The sequence below is a fragment of the Antechinus flavipes genome, chromosome 2 (genome assembly GCF_016432865.1).
Source record: "Antechinus flavipes isolate AdamAnt ecotype Samford, QLD, Australia chromosome 2, AdamAnt_v2, whole genome shotgun sequence".
In the NCBI taxonomy this organism is placed as follows: Eukaryota; Metazoa; Chordata; class Mammalia; order Dasyuromorphia; family Dasyuridae; genus Antechinus; species Antechinus flavipes.
The window spans coordinates 233,360,619-233,382,997 of record NC_067399.1 but is presented as its reverse complement, the minus strand read 5'-3'; the positions used below and the strand labels follow the sequence as shown (position 1 = coordinate 233,382,997).

At 38.9% G+C, this 22,379-nt stretch overlaps 1 protein-coding gene across 5 annotated transcripts in view; it reads left to right on the top strand.

Moving 5' to 3' along the window:
- ZMYND8 (zinc finger MYND-type containing 8) overlaps window positions 1–22,379 on the top strand; it is a 116,242-nt gene that overhangs the window by 31,283 nt on the left and 62,580 nt on the right. For 2 of the 5 annotated variants that reach the window (XM_051976522.1, XM_051976523.1), the window contains exons 3-4: window positions 12,995–13,143; window positions 21,870–22,088. In XM_051976522.1, the coding sequence (XP_051832482.1) occupies window positions 12,995–13,143; window positions 21,870–22,088 (368 nt within the window). Of the gene's footprint in view, window positions 1–2,412; window positions 2,738–4,719; window positions 4,957–12,994; window positions 13,144–21,869; window positions 22,089–22,379 lie in introns of those variants that run through there. The other 3 variants (XM_051976526.1, XM_051976524.1, XM_051976525.1) reach the window with 3 other exon arrangements.

The window sequence follows — 22,379 nt, the reverse complement described above, 5'->3', positions numbered from 1 at the left end:
AGGGCCTACCAAAGTGCCTAGCACTAGTTGGCTTTTAATAAAGGCTTGTTGAGATTATAGAGTAATAGCCATAGAACACAAATGAATTTCAGTTTTAATAATGACTAATAATCACCCTCTTCCAGATGTATGAGGGATTTACATGTCTCACATAATCTTAAATAGCCTTTTTTTTTTTTTTTAAAGTAAGGGTGGTTATTATTATTATTTTTTAAAACAAGTCACAAAATTTGTATCAGGCTATTTGGACCTTTCTCCATAATTGCTATTTAAATAATGATAAAGAAGACCATTCGGCAGTATATTAATTTTTTTTCCCTGCTAGCATCTGGTACAAGCCCTTGCCTGTAGTAGATTGTAGATGTTAGAAGTGAATGGAATTAAGTGAAGTTCTAAACCAGAGAAAGTCAGTCCACCTAATTGCTACCTATTATATATAGTATCTCATGTAGTAATCACAAGAATCCTGTGAGATGATTATTCTTCCCATTTTATAGGTGAGTAACTTGAAGTCCAGAGTTGAAATGACTTGTTTTAACAACTGTTAAGGGGCAACGGTGACATTTGAGCCCTAGGTTTTATGATGTCCACCCTTCCTTCTGTGCTGTATTTTCTCTTTAAGGGAAATAGAGGTTTCACATTGTCATTATTCGTCCTTTGTTCTTGAAGAGGACCAATGACATCATTAGAGTGAAGAGGTTTCATGTAATGATAATAATCACTGCTCTCATTTTAATAGTGATTTATGGCATTACAACAACTTGGGAGATATTGATGATTATTATTGTAGTCTACATCATCATTATCATTTTAGAATAGAGGAACTAAGGCCCAGAGAAATTAATTTTACATGTTACATATAATTAACATTAAATTTACATATTGTGCAAAAGGCACTTGATGTGGTGTTAGAGAGCCCTGGATTCTCTTTATACATTGTCCTGGCTTCCTTGAAGGCCCCACTTATCGTCTCACCACCTTTAAGAAGCCTTCTCCGGCCTTAATCTTCTTGCCTGCCCTCCAAGATTATCTCTAATTTATCCTATCTTGTTCCCCTCCCTCTCCTCCACTCCTCCCCATTAGGCTCTAGGCTCCTTCAGGGCAGGGAATGTCTTTTGCCTCTTTTATCTCCGGGGCCCAGGCCTGTGGCTGGCATGTAGTAGGCATTTAATAAGTGCTTATTGCTTTGGCACAGCCAGAAAGTTCAGGGTGGTTTACAGTACACCCTGAGAAGGATCTTTCTCCCCAGGGGCACTGACTCAGGCGATATCAGAGTCGGGATTGGGAAACATTTCTCGGCTCCTTTTGAATTCTTTGGCCAGGGTGGGCTTTGGGGAAGCGAGCCGTTGGCCCGAATATGGCCCCTGATTCCTCTTAACTTAAAGAATCACTGGCTGTTTTTTTCTTTCCTCTCTTGTTGCTTTCCTCCCTTCTCTGCCTCCCCTCTCTCCAATTTATTCCTCAAAGCACAGAACCTTTTTTCTTTTTATAAAGTATCCCTGCTTTGTCCTCCTTGCTGGTCAAATGCTCTCCGCTGCTGCCTGTTGAATGCCGGGAGCAGATGTTTATGTTTTGCAAAATGTTGGGGGCTCCTAGGGAGTTGATAAGTAATTTCTTTCGAGAGGAATTCCACCAGGTAGTGAGACCCAAAAACTAGTGAACTTGGGACTATTTGTAACCAGGTATTTAAAAGCCAAAGGAAACCAGTTGTACCACATTTTCTTCGCAGTGATTTGGCCTGACTTTAAGTGCTTTTTTTTTTTACATGTAAATAAATTGAATTGAGCCAGACCTGCAGGGCACAAGCTGAAATAATAAGGACTGCCTGGATCTGGGATTTGGGGAGGCCCATTATTTTGCATGTAAAATTCCACACAACCTGGCACTGCCCCAATCAGGAAATTCCTGTAGAGGTGTCCCCAGTTTCCTAAGGCTTCATCCTAAAGGAGATTAGAGACCTGGCCGAAAATCTCTTTCTTTGTGGTCTAGCAATTGTCCTGGAGCAGCCCTGAATTCATTTGCAAATCAGCCTCATTTCCCCAGACTCTCGGCACTCTCTGTCTTGCATAGCTGGTTCTGCTGTTTTCACCTTTTGCATGTGAATATCCCCCTTAATGGCTTTCCGACCCTGGTTGGTGTGGGCTTGGTGCTTGCTGCTCCAAGTTCCTGTTGGCTGACATTCCAGCGGAAGAAGCTCCTTTGGGCTACATTCTGAGAGCACACAAGATGGTGCCCTTTCCCTAACTAGCATGGCCGAGAGACATGCCATCTTTACAGAACTATTGATCACGCTGCAGCTCTTCCTTGCATTAATGAGCAGGACAGTTTATATTCTGTTGCATGTGTAGCATTTGGTGCAAATAGGCCTGTTGCTGTGAATTGCAACAAAGACTTTAATCTGAGCTGAACTGCTGTCATGTTTGATAGATTGCCACTATAGTAAATATCTATAAACGGCTTTGGTGGGCTAGGCCACTTCGGCTGCACTGTACACAGAAGATTGCAAAGAGGTGGTGGGATTCTAGCACCAGTGGGGAACCTAATAAGAGAAAGCAGTCGCAGCAATAGGAGGAGATAACTCCCAGCCTCTCCTTTCCCTCCTCCTCCCTGGGAGAGGCCTTCTCACTAATAACAAGCCAGCCGGGGAAAAAAAGCCTGCGAGCAGAAGCCTCTTGAAAACCCTCTTCTGATGTGGCTGTGCCTGCTGACCATCACCTACCTAATTTTTCAATGGCTGGTAAGTGCTTTTTCACCGGGTTTGGGTGTCTGGCCTTGTGTGCTTTGAATTTATATTTTCCTCTGGATCTTGTGCCTGCCGCCATCCCCCTCAGTTACTTATTTCCTAATGTCTGTTTCACATTTGGAAATTGACTGTTTCTCCATACTCCAGCCCAGCTAGAATCCTCAGGACCTTTCATTGATCTTGATGAGAATTTCACATCGAAAAAGAGGTCCCTGAGATCAAGGCTGAGATGTGTAATATCTGTTCTGGAAGTAGATGTGCCCAGTCTGAGAGATTGCTTTTTTTTTATTTGCTAGCTTGGGGGATCTTAAATAAAAACCCCATTTCCAGAAACACATGGCTATCCAGTTGCAGAGATTAGGAAGGCTATGATACAGGGTGGTTCTCCAAAATAGCTCCTGTTTAGTGGGATTTGGCTCCTTTTGAAATATCTAGGATCATAGTGTAGAAAATCAGGGCTTCCTAAAGAACTGTAAGCTTTTTGCACGTGTTTAACTTGGCTGGGGCCTGCTTTCTCTTTGGGGCTTTGTCTCTCCCCATGCTTTCCCCGCCTCCCTTAGCACCCCTCCCCCCTTCTGTCTCCCCCCCCCCCCCTCCCCAGGCATTTCTGGGGTTTTGGTTCATTATTGTTTAAGTAGTGGCTTGGGAGAATTCTTGTTGCTTCTAAGTGGCATGTCCCGTTTGGGTACCCTGTTCTCTGGGTCTTTAAAAAAAAATGCTTTGAAATTATTAACTGTTTTCTGCTTTGTTGCCCTAGAGAACAGCATGTGGTCATGTTTGAAGTAGGCAATGGAGTGTTAGCAATTACCCCAAGTGCAATCTCTTCATTTATACCTGATGGCCCAATAATTTCTGGGTTCTGTGTTTATGTCCTGACTTTATCCCGAGGAACAGTGCAATTCGGTAGATGTAGTATGTTTGTACGTTCATTTGGAATAGAGCGAGTAGTCCCAAGGCTTTCCTGCCTTCATTTTGTTTGTCATATTCAACTCAGGGTTGTCCAGTTTCACAAAATGGGCTCAAAGTGTGGAACTGGTACTGCTTGATGGGAATACTTGGCAATGATGGGTAGAGGATAAAACTTGGTCGCTTACATCTGGAAAAGTCTGTTTGTCAGGGATGCGATATAGGGAAAGCAGGGAAAAAAAAACCCAGAATATGAAGAATAGACAGACTCCTAGAGAATCCTTAAGAAAAATTTAAATATGCCAATTCAGTGAATTTTATTTGGTGGTATAGTGGAAAATGTATTGGATTTGGACTTGTTTTTGAATCCCAGTTCTGACTCTTAACCCTAAGTGTGTTCATTTTAGCCTTCCTGGGCCTCTTTTTCCTCATCTGTAAAATGAAGGGGGCGGGGGTGTAGGGTGGGGGGTGTGAGGGGTGGTAGCAGTAAAGATCACCCTTTCCCGAGCTAAATCTGAATTTTGTTCAGAGAATTGCCTGTGATCAGTAAACAAGTTAAAGCTCACCAGTTGTGGATTAGAGCCTGGTCTGTTCAGCTATATTAGCAACTATCTTTGACACTTTCCTCACCTTTGCCCACCAGTCCCTCCCCCAACCTCTCCTCTACCTCCCAAGTGATTTTTCATTAGCTCCTTGTCATCCTTCTTATATCCAGGTTTATTACTGACTACCACAGAGAAGATGGTTCAGACAATTGTATTGTTGACAGCATTAAGAAATTTTAAGACACCTCCAAATCTACTACAGGCCCAGGGCTGTGAGTAGTAATCACCAGGCCTGTCTTTTCCAGCTTCAGAGACTAAATTCCCAGTAATGATGCGTCATTTCCTGGGCTGGAGAGCTCAGAGCTCTGAGGAGTCTGTGTGTGATCCCAGAGGCGGATGTGGGGGAAGGAATGCCCGATGGTCAATGAAATGGAGGTGTCTGCTATAGATCTGAAGGGAGCTGTGTGTACTAACTAGGAGCCTGATATATGAGCTGCACAGGGCCTGTTCATAGTGGAAGGAGAGCGAATGCAGCTTTAGTAGCAGCCGGAAACAAATGTATGTTTTGGAACATACATTGGTGTTCTGTCCTAGTTCAGACTTGAACAGGCTCATGTGAACAGCATTTAAATGCGACAAGAACAAAACAAAAACAACCCAGCTCCATTAATCAAAAGCCCAGCAACATCCACGTTTCTCAACCACATACGACAGAGAGAGGAGTAAAGAACAAAGGAGCCAAGATGCCGATGGAGCGAGATGGTGAATGTGTTTTTTTTTAGCACTGATTCCCTTGCCCTCTTTAGCTGAGGGGGAGGGAGAAGAAATCTGCTTTGGGACAGAAGTGGAAGGTTTGCAGAATTGCACTATTAATGAGTGGGGTTGGTGTAGGCCACTTGGAAAATCAAGGCTTTACTTAAATTTTAAAAGAGCATTTCGAAATGGAATTGTGCTTTTTAATGAAATCTGTTTCTGGTCTTAGTGCTGGAGCTAATCTCACATGACTGTTTCTTCTTCCAGTTAGTACTCCATACCAACAGGCTTTCCAGATTCATGAGATAGTGTTTGAATGTTGTCAAGGGAAAATATTCTGTCTCATCCTGCTTTTTCCCCATGCTATGTCCCTGAGTCATTCTTTTTAGAAGCAGCACCTCCTACACATTAACGCTTTTCTGAGCCTCTGATTTATATATATATACATACATATATATATATATATATATATATTTGTGTCTGTGTGTGTATGTGTATTTTATATATGTTCATATATCATATACTATATACTATATATAATATATACACTACATAAATATAACATACATTTATATATGTAATATATACAGTAATTTAATCAGTATAGGGGAAATTTCCCCAGGAGAAAAACACTTTGACTATTGCAAATCCATACCTTTTCTTAGTTTCTTCCACTGTAAAATGTGGATTATAAGGGCATCTACCTTCCTGGCTTGTTGTGAGGACCAAATGAGATAATATTTGAAAGTGCTTAGCACAGTGATTGACACATAGTAGGTGTCTCCATAGTCTGTGTATCTGTCAGAAGCTGTATTTGAATTAAAGTCATCTTGGCCCTGAGATCTGCCCTATATCCATCTAGTCTATCAAATATATTTTTTTAAAAATCTTCTTTGGGATGGGGAGGAAAGGTGATAAGGAAGTGAACAGTGAGCACAAAGCAGAACCCTGTCATTCATGTTGGAATCCAAGCTTTTTTTGATTAGAGATGGTTTTATTCTTTGTATTTGTATTTCTAGGGCCTAGTATTAGGCTTGGCCTGTAGCAAGAACTTATAAATATTTGTTGAGAAAGTCACCTAGCATTTAAGTGCCTACTATGTGCTAAGCACTGGAGACTTCAAGAAAGGCCACTCCTACCCTCTTCTACCCCCAAGCAGCTCTTATCCTCAGGGATGGTAATGGGTGGAGAGGGGGACAAAATGCAAACAATTGTAGATAATCGTCTGAGGGAAGGCATGGAGGTATTTAACTTGTTGATTGGTTATTGATTGACCTCTTTGGTGGGAGATTTCTAGAACTATTTGTGCAGAATTCTAATTTGCTCTCTTTTAGGCTTGTAGTAAGGGACTGACTGCTGCTTACTGTGTACTTCTCATACATTATCTCATTTGATTCTTTTGACATCCCCATGAAGTAGGAACTACATGTATCATTATCCCTATTTTAGTATCATTATCCCTATTTTATAGCTTAAAAACTGGAGTCTGAAAGAGGTGAACTAGCTTGTTCATGATTGCATAAGCTCGTAAGTATCTAAGGTAGAATTTGGACCCAGGTCCTCCTGATCTGATCCCAAGTCCAACTTGCTCTTGCTCAGTAGTGAAAATGATTTTGTTATTGGAGTCAGGAGACATGGGTTTTACATGGGAGAAAATAGAGGTACAAAAAGGAACTACCCTTCCAGTGTTGTCTGAAATTATGGGTAGAATGCTGGCTCTGTTATTCTCTCTCTTTCTCTCTGTTTTTTTTTTTTTTTTTTTTCCTTGAAGGGAGTCTGAATGAAAGGATATTAGTAACACCTCTTACCTCACAGGATAGTTGGGAGGTTTTATTTCATAAACTTCAAAACAGTAGTATAGGGATCGATCGGGATTGTGATTTTATTGATATAGGGAACTATTGGGAGAGGAAACTTGCTCAAACTCTATACAAATAAACATGATCTCTTCCCTCTATGTATGGCAGTCATGTGCCCTGGATTTTTCCAGTGTAGTACTGATTTCAAGAAGAGCAAGTATGTTTTTAATGAAATTTCGTAAAAGGAACATTCTTCATCAAACTATGTCCTGATTTTTGGTCAGAACGGAAAAGGTTTTTGTATCTTTCAGACATCTAATTCAGCAGCGAAAATCCTTTTAAAAAGCTCCCTAATTTTTCTCCCGAGATGCTTTTGTTTTTGGCTCTTTGGTATTGACAGATGTGTGACCTATTACATTTCTACCCTTCTGATAACAGGTGCCCGACTCCCACCCCCAGTGGGAATTGCTTGTGTTTGTAACTTGAAGTAGAATTGGACCTAAAGCTTTGTGTTGAGATAAGAACAAAAGTCTTAGGACATGGTATGTGTCTGGTGAACAAGTTCCTTCTTTGTTCTGTCCCTTGCTTTCTTCTTTGTAAAATGAAGGACTTGAATTAGATATCTTTTAGACCCTTTCCACAGACCTCAAATTATTTGATTTTATGATCTTTCTGGTTTTTTTTTTTGTTTGTTTGTTTTTTTGGTGGCTTTCTTTTGTCCCTTCTAAATTGAATCATATGTTCAATGGAACTTGCAGGAAAGTGGGAGAGAGAGAAAGAGACACAGAGAGACAGACAGGGAGGAAGAGGGTGAAGGGAGAAGAAAGAAGGAAGACAGAGAGACAAAATGGGAGAAAGAGGGAGAGAGAAGGAGAAGGAAGATGGGAAAAAGAAGGGAGAAAGAGAGGAAGAGGAAAAAACAGTGATGGGAACGAGAGAAAGAGGGAGAGAGGGAAGAAGAGGAAAAGAGAAAAGTAGGGAAGTAAAGAGGAGGGAAAAGGAACTGAAGGAGAGAGAGGGATGAAGAAATGAGAGGAAGAAGAGATGGAAGAGGGGAAAAGCAGGAAGGGAAGAAAAAGATCATGTGGAAGGGTATTGAGAAGCAAAATCTGTCTAATCTTATTTTCTCTTCCTTTTGCTATCTTAGGTTACCTAACTCATAGTTTTCAGCCATAGGTAATATAAATTAGTTGCTAAAGGAGACACTAAGTTGTGATTACTAAATGGGAAGAAGAATTCTGTCTGAAACTGATTTTTAGGTACAAGGTATTAGAAAGGCACATTAGAGATAATTTAGTCCAATTCCTTTCACCCTGTTTTAAAGATGAGGAAACGAACAACTTGAAGATGTGACTTATCCAACATCACATAGACATTAAAAGAAGAGAGCTGAAATTTGAATCCAGATCCTTTAACTCCAGGTTAATTAGTTCCTTTTTCACTGCATCATGTTACAGTCACAACCCCACTTTGAGTCTTACTTTGTTCAGTCCTGAAATGAGGAAGTTGAACTGAATTTGAATTTTCTTTTTAAGATCTCATCCCACTGTAAGGCAACTGGGTGTTGAAATGGTTAGAGCCTGTCTCTGGAGTCAGGGGGAGCTAAGTTCAAAAGTGGCGTCAGACACTAGCTTTTTTTTCTGGACAAATCACGCTTTATATCCTTATCCACCTCTTCCCTATTCCCCCCCCCCCAAAAAAAAAAAAAAGAAAAAGAAAAAGAAAAAGAAAAAAAAAAAAAGAAAAAGAAAAAAATTGCTTTGACCTGGTTTTGGAGCGCACTTCCTTAAAATAGCCTGCCGTCTAGAGAGTACAGTGAATTGAGTACTGGATTTGGGAAGAACTGACTTCCTCTCCTTCCTCACATACAGAATAGCTGTGTGACTCTGAGCAAGTCATTTAACCTCAGTTTCTTTATCTGTAAAATGGGAATAATGACATCTACCTTTCAGGTTATTGAAGGGAGCAAAATGATAGAACATTAGAGGTTTTGCAAACCTGAAATGCTATATAAATGTTAGCTGTTATTGCCTTTTAAATTGTGAGCTCTTTGAAAGCAGGCCTTTTTTTTTTTTTTTTTTTTGACCTTTCTTCAAATCCCCAGCAATTAGAGACTGGCATCTAGTAGGTGCTTAATAAAAATGCTTGTTGATTTGACTTGACTCTTGGAGTTAATCAAAATGATTCTCAGCTCAAAGACAAGTTGTGTCCAATGAGTCACCGAGAAGACTTTTTTATTACTCATCCGCCCAAATCATTTGCTTGCTGTCTCTTCAGGAGGCATTCTTTGGCAAGATGCTATTAGAAATTTTACTTTGGAACTACATTTTGCTGAATTGTCCAAAACTGAGATTTTCAGAGTGATGTCATGCACTATTTTCATTTGGAAAATAATACAATTTGTCTTGCATAGACTGAAAGACAGTTCCTGAGCTGCTGTTTTGTGATTTTTGTTGTTGTTGTTATTTTGAACTTTGCAAATACCAACAAACATGAGCATTTCAATGTACAAAGAACAAAGAAAATTACTCTTGGAACCATAAATTGAATTCTATTACATAATATCTTGCTTTAAAAAAAAGCATATACTAAATTCAACCTTTTAGTTTCTAAGCTGTTGTGCTTGTCTATTTTCTTCTGAATTGTGATTATTTTTTCTAGAAGACTCTGATAGAAACACTTAGTCAAAAGCTTCTTTTTGTCCCTTGTCTCTGGCTAGTTCCTAATCTGCTTTGAGGATTGTTTTTGAGCTGGTAGAATTACAGTCATACATACAACCTTAAAACTCATTGAATTTGGTGTTTGACACATTTCTATAGGAAAAAAAATGCTTCAGCACTCAATTCTTGCTTAGCACTCATTGTCGTCCTTGTCATATATAAAACTTGTATAAATCAAGACGCCCCTCTGCATCCCATCTAACCTATACTGAGCTTGTGTCACATATTTATTTGTCCATGTACTTTTTTGTGCCCCCTTTTCTTAAATTTCAAGCTTTTTGTTCTTAAAAGTCATCATGAGTTTGAAGAAGGTTAGTGATACCACAGCAGAAAAGAAAATTAAAGAGAATCACAATAAAACAGAAAAAAAGATAATAGCTAAGTACGAATGTGGTAGCTGAGTATCTAATCTGGATACTAGGTACAAAATATCTGGAACAATGAGCTTTATGATAGTGAAAAATAAGGAAGCTATTAAAGGAGCTAGAGTGGCTAAAGGTGTGAAGGCTGTGACTAAGCAAAAGTCATATACATTGGAAGAAATGGAGAAATGGTACATTTAGATTAATGTAAAACAATTAGTGGGTGATAGTATTTCTGAGGCAATTATTTGCAAGAAAGCAAAACAATTGCATGCAGATCTGTTAAAAGACAAGGCTGAAACATTGTGGTGAGCGCAGTGAAGTGTTTAAAGCCAGTCATGGATGATTTGATAAATTTAAAAAGCAAACGGGCATTCATAGTATGGTGAGGCCTGGAAAGGCCGACAGTGCCAACAAAGAAGCTGCTGAAACCTTTGTTAGTAAGTTTAGGGACTATGTAGAGGCTGAGGGTTTTATTTTCCAACAGGTCTTCAGTTGTGATGAGACTGGTTTATTTTGGAAGAGAATGCCGAACAGAATCTGTATCACTCAAGAAGACAAGGCACTGCCAGGGTACAAGCTGATTAAGGACAGGCTAACACTGTTGTTGTGTGAGAATGCTAGTGGGGATTTAAAACTTAAACCCCTACTAGTCTATCACCCTCGAGTTTTCAAGAGAGAAAAATTCAATACAAAGGAAGTTAAGTGTAATATGGAGGGCCAACAGCAAAGCTTGGGCAACTAAGTAGTTCTTCATCAAATGGATAAGTAAAGTGTTTGGCCCCAGTGTAAAATAATCTTTTAAAGGAAAAAGAACTACCTCTGGGGGATCTGTTAATGATGGACAGTGCTGCCGTTCACACTTCAGACTTGGAGGATGGCTAACTGGAGGAGGTTAATTTTTTTAGCTTTGAAGTTCTTGTCCCCTAACACAACTTTTCTCCAGCCCATGGACCAGGAGGTCGTCTCAAATTTAAAAAAAAACTGTAAACTAAAGCTCTTTCCCAGGGGTGCTTTGAAGTGACCTTGGATGTTGAGTTGACCTAGATTCTGGAAAGACCAGTTCAGTGTACTCCACTGTGTCACTCTGTTAGGTAAGTCCTGGCATGAAGTTTCTTACAAGACCATGAACACTGCCTGGAGGTGATTGTGGCCAGAAGGCTTTGGGACTTACTTTAGCCAATTGTGGAGGATATTGGGTCTCTGGGCAAGTCCCTGGGCCTGGAGGTTATTGAGGGAGACATTGAAGAGTTAGTAGAGGAGCACAGGAAAGAGTTCAGCACTGAGAAGCTGTAGGAACTTCAAAGGGATCAGCAACAGATAGTGAGTGACTGAGAAATTTTTTCCACCCCTATTGCACTGCTAAAAGAAATATGTTCTAAATTGGTTGATTAAATTTTGTTGAAATGTATCACCCTGACAAAGCTTCTAGCAAGCTGAAGTGTAGACTTGTTTAATGATCAATGTCTTACTTCAGAAACATCTTGAAACGTAGGCAGAATCAAGTTTCCTTGAAAATTCCCTAAATGTGAGTCTCCTGAATCTCCAGCAGCATTCAGTAGTGTTAATAGAAAAGAGAAAGAGCCCCTGAACTGGTACTTGATGTTTTATAGGAAGGAGACTTCCCTCCCAAGCAATAACTTCTCTTCTCTTCTTACCTCTCCATTTTCCTATTAGGTTATCAACTCCTGTCAGGAAAATTAAATAAAGTTAAATTTCATTTATAAGTCTGTCTGATTTTAAGGTTTTGCATCAAAAAACAACCTGATCAATTTATAATTTGCCACTGAAAATGTGAAATTTCTGGGGTTCAGAAATGGATTATTTTAATTTTTTTAAAATTAAAAAAAATTTGGGATTATTTTAATTTACATGACTCATTATGGGAAAAATTCATTCAATACATAATGTTTTTGCCATTTGTCCTTTTGAATTCAATTAACAGCAAGTACCAAGGTACCACTGTATTGACATCTGGACTTCAGACAGGTTTCTTATTACCTTTTGGAGGAAGTAGTGATGAGAAAAGAGATCTTACTTGCTGCAAAGGGGAAGGGGAAAGGTCCCCTTCTGTGAAATCAGACCCAACTCTTAAGAACTTGGAAGTGGTTGTGACTCCATGGGGAGATCAGTCTTGGTGGTCTTTGTAGCAACCCTATTGTATTGGGAAGCTGAACACCATCCAGTTTTAGCTTGCCTAGATTGAAGGGACTCTGATAGCTATCTCTGCTTGTGTGGACTTGCCTCGACTGCTAAAATTTGGGAGAAGACAACCAAGGCCACTCATTCAGAATAATCGACACGGGAAGTGTCTTTGATGCTGTCATTACTCTAAACCTTTAGTAATTCTTGGCTCTTAGACTTTCCTCTCTTAAATCCTATAAGCTTGAGTTTCCCAGGATAGGAGCCTGAAATACAGTGCCTCGTCATTACAGGCTGGTGGCATTAAATGTTTCTTTCAGTGAAGGAGGTCGATTTCTGCTATGGAGTGGATTCAAGTCTTTGCAGGTGAAAGTTATTGTATGTGTTGTTTATAGGTTAGACCAGCTGCTGGAGACAATAAAGGGGATGAGGGTTTGGGAGTGTGTAAGCATTTCAGATGGAAATCAAAAGGTCTTTTTTCTTTCTTTTTTTTTTTTCCCCTTTTCCCATTTAGCTTTGATAGAAGGGTTGGGACCTGTTCTGCCTGGGAAGAACTGCTTATTTACAACTTGATTAGGGGTGATTAGATGTAGAGAGTAGAGGAATGATGGAGAAATTGTACTTTTGATGGAAACACTGGGGAAAACTACTGTGCCTTACAAAACAGAAGACCAAGAAAATCCTTGGGAGTGGCCCCGTGCTTGAAAATAACCATTAGTATATTTCTAGACACAAGTTATTCACATATTCTTGGAATTTCTTATGGGTTGGGTAGGGGTTAACTGGGATTGGGCAGTAGGATCCTCTAGGCTAAAGGAAATAGGGAGGGGAGAATTTATTAGTATTTATACTGTAATATTAACAAGGGCATAATAATTTATTCCAAGCTGGGGAGCTTTTTTATTTATCTGAAACTGTATGTTACACAGTTTGTCTTTGCCTTTTAAGTTTCAGACCACCTTTTGATAGTCAGTTAAACCTTTTTAAATGATCTTTTGTGTGTGTATGTGTATGTATGTTACAGATCCTGGCTCTGCTGAGCGGACGGCACAAAAAAGGAAGTTTCCCAGCCCTCCCCATTCTTCAAATGGTCATTCTCCTCAAGATACGTCTACCAGTCCTATCAAAAAGAAAAAGAAACCTGGCTTACTGAACAATAACAATAAAGAGCAGGTAAAAGAAGCCTCCAGGACTGCTTTGGTACTGGGAGTTATGTCACTTGTCTGTTTTTTAAGTGTTTCTGAAACTGCAGCCTTAGCTTGCCTTGTGCTATTTTGACTAAATTGCATTAGGAAAAAAGGGGACTGTCACATTCAGCAGATTTCTGTTTAGTGGATGGAGAAGTGTATCCATTAGAGGTTAAAGGCTGGGGACCTTTATGTTCCTTTTTATGCCCCTCTGTGAAATAATAAGAATCCTTTATCCTCTAAAATTCCCTTAGTCATGTCCAAGACAGGAAGTGAACTCTGAGGCCAGATGGTTTCTGCTGGCGGTTCTTGACGGAACCATTTTCAGATGCTTCCTTTTGATTGGTTTGGAGGAATAACTTGCTCCCTCCTGCTGAGCATGGGTTTAGGATTGCTTGTACTTGGAAATAAGGAGATTTGAAATCTGTCCTTTAGAATAGCATAGTCATACCCTACTGGTTCATAGGCCTTTTATTGCCTTTGATAATACGACCTGACAGTCAGCCCTTAGTTCTGAGGCAACAAATGATAAAAATCCCTAAACCTCATTTTAAATCTGTAGTAGTTCATTCTTCCTGCTGGAGTCCTTTTATCACTGTTGCTATTAAAGAGAAAAAATGGACATTCCCTTTCCCCGCCTACCCTCCCAATAGATACTAGGAATGGTGGTGGGGTGGGGTGGGAAAACTGGCAGAGAAGCAGCACAGAACCTGTATAATCCCCAAATTGCACAGTAAGCCCCTGAGGAATCTGTATTTATTTTAATAACTCCACTTTCAAAATCACCAGGTTTGAGGGAAGCAGCATAGTGGAAAGAATATGGGACTAAGAGTTTTGAGACTTGGCTTTTGGTTCTGCCACTAATGAACTTTTTGAGTGACTTTTGGGCAGTTCACATTTTCCCTCTCTCATTTGTTGATAAAATGAAAGGGTTGGACTTCAGGTGATCTTTAAGGTTCCTTTCAAGTCTAAAATATTATAATTCTGTGTTCTAGTTCCTTAAGATATTTCCTTAGCCAATCCCATGCAGAGAAGTCTCTGCCGTGTCTGTGAAAAGCTAGTCTATTTCACATGCTCTAACTTAAACTGCCTTTCCATAGCTTACTGTTGAGAAATTATTTCCTGTGTCTAACCCATATTCCTCACGCTGTATTTTAAGTCCATTTTTATTTTAATATCTGTGAAAGTATCTCAGAACTAGAGGGGACCTGGGAGACTTAGTCTGGATCCTCAAGAAATCCATCTATTAACATTACAATCTGTCATTTCTTTGATAGCCTTTGATAAGGCTTGATACTGCTTTTAGAGTCAACTCATTCCGCTTTTACAAAATTGTGATTATTAGCAAGTTTTTTTCCCTTATGTCAAACCTATATCTCCTTTCTATAACATCTCCCTTTTGCATTTGTTTCTTCTGGAGCCAATCATAACAAGTCTAATCTGTGGTCCACATGACATGTCATTTGTCTACTTGAAGTGAATTATTTAGACCTCCTAAGTTCTTTTCTACTAAATTTCTAAACTGGAGGTTGAATGTCTACAGATCTTCTCTTCTGCTTGGCATTATCTTTACACCTTTACCAATCATTCTTGCCTTCTTTTGAATTCCCTCTAGTTTATCAGAATTAAAGTACTTTTAGATGTAATCTGACTGGCGCAGAATACTGGGTGGGGGATGGGCTTTAACTATAGTTTCGGATAACATGAGCTATTTTGGCTTGCCATTGGCTCATGGACACTACTCCTGTTCTTTAGCCATCCCATTTACCATCTTATATTTGTGAAGTTGATTTCTTGAATTCAAGAATAAGATTTAATATTTATTCTTACTGCATTCCATCTTACTCTTTTTGAATCCTGACTCTGCTATTCAGAGGAGATGGTGCTACATTACTAAATTTTAAGTCATGTATTAAGTATCCCCTTTCCTTAGCTGTACCTTTATCACTCTTCAGAATTTTTAACTGTATTTTCTGAAGAGAAGCCATTTATAAAATCATATATTCAAATTCCTCCATCTCCTATTAAGAGGTCATTTTATTGAAAATAAGCTTTGAAATTTGACCATTTACCGCCTGAGACCATTGTGTCTTCATCATTCACATGCCTTATAGGGACATTTTGGGAATAGATTTTATTGCTTCCCCCTCCCCCCCTTTTGGGGGACCTGGTTTTTCTCTATGTAATGTCATAAAATAGTCATAGAGTCCACACTGGTGAACCTTAAGAAATCATATCAGAATTTCTATTGTTTTGTTACTCCTCCTCCTCCCTCACCCTTGGATATTAAAAACAAAATGGAGAAACAAACTTACAGTGTAGTGGAAAGAGTTCAGTATTAAGAATCAGAAGACCTGAATCCTAGTTCTTGTTTTGCCACTAATTATAATTGTGTCACCTTGGGTAAGTGATTTCCCCATTTTGGATCTCAGGTTTTTCTATTGTAAAATGAGGGGTTTGGGAATACTTTACTTTCTAGATCCAACTCACTTCTTGACATTCTTTTCAGATGGTTCTTTTCAGAAATTCAGGAAGTAAATTGGGATATTTGATTTTTTTTTTTTGCAATCAAATTCAAACATCATTTGATACACAGAAATCCCTAAACTAATGCCCACCTGACATATTAGCATCTAGTTTATGCAAGTGGATAAACTTGCAAAAGTGGTCGGTGTCTTTGAAGCCCCTTTGTGTTGATGTGACCCATTAAAGAGTATGGGAAAAAAATAGAGCAATTGGAATCTTACCTCTGCAATTAGCCCTGTAAGTAGTACAGGTTGGAACTTGTCTGTCTAATTATTTGGGTGGTGCAATAGCTATAGTCAGGTGGGGTAAAGTTGTAATCCATGAGAGGCAAAACTGGATATTTATTATCTATTAGAGATGCCTTTTTACTTAACAGGCAGTATATTCGTGTAGCAGATGAGCTATGAAAAGTAGCTGCTGGATGGTGGGATTGTTTAAGTAACAAATTCTGGGTAGCAGCTGCTGCTTATGGAAGATATTTCAGTTCAGAAATGGACAGTAAGATAGAATCTCTAGTGATTTGCCTTCAACCTTAGTTAATCTTGAGGGAAATAAAGATTTTTTTTCCCCTCAACTATCAAAACATTTGCCTACATCAGAAACAAATTAAACGTGTGTCCTGTTAGGCAAATTACTGTGTCACTTATAGTTCATCCAGTTCCATTTGGCTCCTAGAGAGGATTCCTGGCCTATTTTTAGCTCTTTAACTTGATGAAGGAAGCAAGGTGCAGAAAGCTTGCAAAACCACAAAAACATCTTAGAAATCCTAAGTTGAGTTAAAAGTAGTTCTGTCAGCTTGAGGATGGGAGGATGTTTCTGGGAATGTCTGCTTCCGCCTCTGCCCCTTCACAAGCTGTGTGCCCTTATCCTTGCCCAGGCAGTGCCTGCTCCTCTCCTTTTGCTTACAGTTCTCTTTTAATGCTTCCCCTGTGCTCTTACGCAATGCATAAGGCATTTTGTGTAAGTGAATTGGCTGCTAATGAGAATGCTTAGAGAATGTTTATTTTTGTAGTCATTGGAAGCTCTTCTGCAACAGGTGCACCTGAAACATGGTGGGCTTGCCTGATGTCACAGTAGTGATGGGGAAGATGAGAGGGTCCTGGTGGGGTCCTGGCCAGGTAATTGTTTGATCTTGGCCGAGCCATTTGACTCCTGGTGCATCCCCCATGCTTGTTTGCCAGATGACATTTATATACTACATTAGCCCCATGTGGGCTGTTCCTTTAAAGAGGGGCAGCACGATATGTTGGATAGAATTGAGTCCAAGTCCCACTTCTGACACATACTGGCAGTGTGACACTGGGGAAGTCACTGTACCTGGCAACTCTGGCCACCTTCATCAATAAGAAGGAGTTTTCTCACCAGGAATTAAACCTTTACTAGAGATGTGATGTGGTCCACAACACTTCTGAGTGAGGCATGAATTGAGTTAAAATGTAATTGGGAAATATTTAACAAAAATAAATAAAAATTCAATAAAACATGGATAATAACACATAAAACTTAGTCAATATGTCACTTATAGGGACCCTTATGTATGGGTTAGTGGAGCCTGCTTTTCTATTTGACTTTTGATATTACTGCTCTAAGCAGTTCTCTTTTATGTTGCAGAAAAGTTGCCAATGAAAGAAGATATTAGTTGGTAACATTGGTAACCAAACTTGCATTGGTAGGAGGAGTTCCTTATTCTAGTGAAAATCAGAGGTCCACTCCTTAATCTATCCCTATATACTAAAAATAGAGTCATCTGGATTCGATATAGAAGTATCTGTACATATATACTTATATTTACTATGATTTTTTTTTAAACATTTCCTTTAGTTCAGATACTTCAATGATCTCATGATTTCTTCCACCAACTCAGATTACAACTTCTCTACATTTTTAGTAAATGATTTCATGAAGGGCTGTGGCCAAAACTTCATCTGCTGGTTGGTGGACAGCCTTCTGGTGATAAGCTTCTGCACACAAGTTATTTGGCTGGTTTTTGAACAGTAGATCTCAAATCTGTTGCTAGGTTCATGTTCAAAGCCTTTCTATCTTTTTAGGCTTTGGGAGAACTTGGGTTTATCCGGCAGAGCCTTTGAGCATCCAGGAATTCCTCCTTGCCATGATGAGGGATAAAAGGAAGACAACTGGAAGTTGAAGTTCAAAGATGCTTAATCGTTTTATCTTTAACTCTAACTTTATCATGTTTCTAGATTATTTCTTAATTCCAGGGTCCTTTTTTTCTTCCTTTACTTAATAGTATTTTTTTTCCATTTACATATAAAGAATGTCAACATTCATTTCTATAAAATTTTGAGTTCCAGTTTTTTTTTCTTGCTTTCTTTTTTCTCTCCTCATGACAGCAATCTGATATAGTTTATATATGCACAGTCATCCTAAACATATTTCCATATTAGTCATGTTGTGAAATAAAAATCAGAACAAAGGCAAAAAAAAAAAAAAAAACATATTGTGTGAGTCTATAACCTGGGATCTGTAAAACTTGTTTTTTTTTTTAATTTATGAATTATATTTCAATATAATTGATTTCTCTTGTAAATCCTGCATATTTTATTTATGTTTATCCTGAGAAAGGGTCCCTAGGCTTTACCAAACTGTTAAAGGGGTTCGTGGTATTTATGCCAAGAATCATTGTCTTAATTCCAATAGACTTGGGATAGAAAATATTTTCATTTGAAGAGCGTAAACTGTGGAGAATGTGAATCAAAAAGAACAGTATTTTCACCTTTTTTTTTTTTTTTTGTCTTGTGTTTTTTTTTCCCCTTTTGGTCTGACAAACATGGACAAATATGGAAATATGTTTAAAGGATTGTATATATTTAACCAATGTTGGATTGCTTGCTGCCTGGGGGAGGAAAGAAGAAAGGGAGGGAGGAAGAAAAACTTGGAACACAAAATCTTACAGAAGTGAATGTTGGAAACAATGTATATTTTGAAAAAATAAGTTACTATTGAGGACAAATAAAAAAGAATCCCTCCCTTATATTTATAGGAAGCCCTTAGCTTTTGCATGAGTCAGATTTGGGTATTCAGCCTATCCTAGATTTTTAATTCAGTTTGGTCAGTTTCTGCTTTACTTACCACATGGAATTGCTCTGAAGATCAAATGAGAAAGTGCTTTCAAAAAACAAGGGGCAGGGATAGAAACTGGATTTTTGATTTCATTCCCGTGAACAACTTGCAGGAAAGGAAATTCCCTCTACTAGTGCAGGTTGACATCTTCTCTGCAACTTGTAGTTGCCTAGAACATTGAGCGATTTAGTGACTAGTACAGTTGTATTAGAGGCAAAATTTGACCCAGATCTTCTTGCTTGTAGACCAGTTCTCTATGCATTATGCTATACTGCCTCTTAGTGAGCATGACCTAAATGGGAAGTAGTACTATTATCCTCATCATCATCCTAGGATGATGTTTCCTTTGAGTGCTTGAAATCATAGTATCGTTGATTTTGAGCTGGAAAGGACATCAGAATTTGTCTGGTCCAGTCTCCATTGATAGGTGGGAACCTTTAAGGACAGAGAGGTTAAGTGATTTTGCCCAAAGCCCCATTAGCGGTAAGTAGCGGAGCCAAGATGCAAAGCCAGGTCCTCTGACTTCAAATCCAGCTCTTCCTCCACAGACATTTACCTGAAAAGTGGTCATCAAGAGGACAAAAAATGACCAGGTGTTTTTCACGTGGCTTAATGCTCAGGGATTTATTGTTTATCCATCGCATAACCTTGGACAAAACATTTATCCTTTCTGAGCCCCAGTTATTTATTGAGTAAAACTGGAGGTCATGAGCCTTATAAGGATTACCCCATAAGGATTTGCTAAGTACCTAGTGACTCTGGATATAAAGGGTATCTAATAACATAAGGTTATTTAGTACAGTAAAACCTCATTACAAATGTTCTCTCCCAACATGGATTCTTTTATACTGCCTGCCTGTCAAGCTCCCTGGGTACAGAAGTCTTCTGAGGTGGGTGTTCTCTTGCCTGATGCCCGTCTTATTATTCAGTTCTATTGTATTGCATTCACTTGAACTTTAGTTTCTTTAACTGCAAAATAGAGGGAGAGGAAATTGGGCTAAATGATTTCCAACTCTGTTAACAGCCTTCTATGGTTCTGTTATTAAAATTGTTTTGATAGTTGCTACACTGGGCTGGCTGAATCAGAATTAGCTAAATTGAATCAGTAGAACCAGAGAATGTTGTTAGGACACCTTAGTCATGGTCACATGGGAATTGTAAAAGCTGATGGCTTTTTGGGACCATGTCGTCAAGTCAAACAAAGAGCACTGCTTAATTCCCTCCTGAGCTCGACCTGTTTGCTGGACATCTACTTGGATATCACACAGGCATCTTAAACTCAACTTATCCAAAATAAAACTTAGTATCTTTCCATCTGAAACCAGAAGGAAATCTTAGTTCCTCTTTCCTTAATAAACCTGGCTATTTCTGTTGAGTACTACTGTTCTTTTTAGTCACTCAAGATTAAAAGCTAAAAGTCATCCTCTTCTCTTCACTTCCCAGATGCAATTAATTACCACGTCTTGTGTATAGTATCTTCACAATATCTCTAGCATTTGACCTCTTCTTTCCACTCACACTGCCATCAATCTAGTTCTGGCAACTATCGCCTCTCATCTGGACTATTGTATTAGCCTTTTAATTGGTCACTCCACATCTAATATTGCCTTTCCAACCCATTTCCCACATAGTTGCCAAGTTAATACATTTAAAAGATACCTGTGATTTTGTCTCTTCCCTTCACAAGAAGAGTTAGTGGCTTCCTCTTGCCTCCAAGGTAAAATATGTGTTCACGTATAACATTTAAAGCCCTTACAATCTGACTCCAACATATTTCTTCAGAGTGATTGTACGTTTTTTTCTCTTTCTCACTAAGCTTTAGTCATATTGTCCTTTTGCCTTTGCTTTTCCTCCATGCACACATTCCCATCATTCTGTTCCATGCCATGGCATGAAATTTCCTGTATTCTTTGAATATCTTTCCTTTTCACCTCTGCCATTTAGAATCCTTAGATTTCTTCAAAATACAGATTAAGCATCATTTTTTACACAAATCATTTCTTGATTTCTTCTGGTGGTTGTTATTTTCTTGCCAAAATAACTTTGTATTTATTCTTTATATGTTTTGTCTATATATACATCTGTATATATGGAGTTACTTTCTATAGAATGTAAGCTCCTTGAGGGCAGAGCCTGTTATATTGCCTACTGCAGAGCATTGCTTGCCAAGTGCTTATCGAATTGAAGAATTGGATTATAGACCTGCTGTGTTTGAGGTACTTTGATGGGGAAAGCCTCCTGAAAGCCATATGGATTCTTTTGTTTTTACTGTGGGAACTTTTCCACCATATTCCAATCTCATTTATAAGTTAAAAAAACTTAGAAATTTGCCTGAGTCTTAAGAAACTTGAGTGACTTGTCCATGGTTTGTAGAGTATCAGGAGTGGAATTTGAACCCAGGTCTTACTGATTCCCAATTCCTGCATTCTATCCACTATACTGTGCTGCCTCCTAAATTTAGTATTATGGTGGGACCATCCATGGGACTTAGAAGGGAGCTCTGGGAGCCAGCCCAGTTTGCTTATATTTTAGATCTAGAATCTGAATCTGAGAAAAGTGACTTAGTCTTAGTCTTTGTGGTTGATGCTATGTTAATTAAGGATAATAACTCATTATGAACTTCACCTTATTTAAGACATGTATTCCTAAATTTTTGTAACTTCCTAACAGTAATTTAAGTACCTTAACTGGGTTGTCAAAGATTCCCCAGGTAAATGGGAATCACCATTCCCCAATATGTTGTTAATTTGCATTTTTGTCTGTTAATTACCAACCTCTACCTTTTCTGTTTTATAAGGTTGGATTTTCACATATTGGATTCCTAATTTCCCCTATGCAGCCAAGAACTTGATTTAGAACTAGATACTAGAAAGCTTTTGATCTGTCTGCACTTTCCTTGTCTCCCTCACTTCCAAATTTAGTATAATAGAAAGGCCTTATGAACAAGTAGATGATGACATGATTTTAAAGCCTGAGTTGATGAGTGGAATTTGTTCAGTGTGATGTGCTATTTGTTGTTGTTATTGTTGTTGTTTTTGTTTAGATTTCTTTTGAGAATGCAAATTTGTTTTGAAACCAAACCTGTCTTTCTTGCCTACATTTCAGTCAGAACTAAGACATGGTCCGTTTTACTATATGAAGCAGCCACTCACCACAGACCCTGTTGATGTTGTACCGCAGGATGGACGGAATGATTTCTATTGCTGGGTTTGTCATCGGGAAGGCCAAGTCCTTTGCTGTGAGCTCTGTCCACGGGTTTATCATGCTAAGTGTCTGAAACTGACTGCGGAACCAGAGGGGGATTGGTTTTGCCCAGAATGTGAGGTTAGTTCCCAATGAAAAGTTCTACTCTGCCTCCCCTCTTTTTTTCTTGCCCTTTCTTCCTTCCTTTTCTTTACTATTGTCCAAATTTGGGGCAGGGGAAGTTTTCCCCCATTCTATCCAAAATGTTTGTGTAGTTAGGTAGCTCTTCTCTTTGACCATCTGCTTGAGTGGACATGGTGACAATTGCTCTCCTGCTTTGGAATTACAATTCTGCTTCCTGACTGTGAGAACTACAGTCTTCTCTGATTTCCCTTGTGTTTTCAGAAGTCCCCTTACTTAACATCAAGTCTG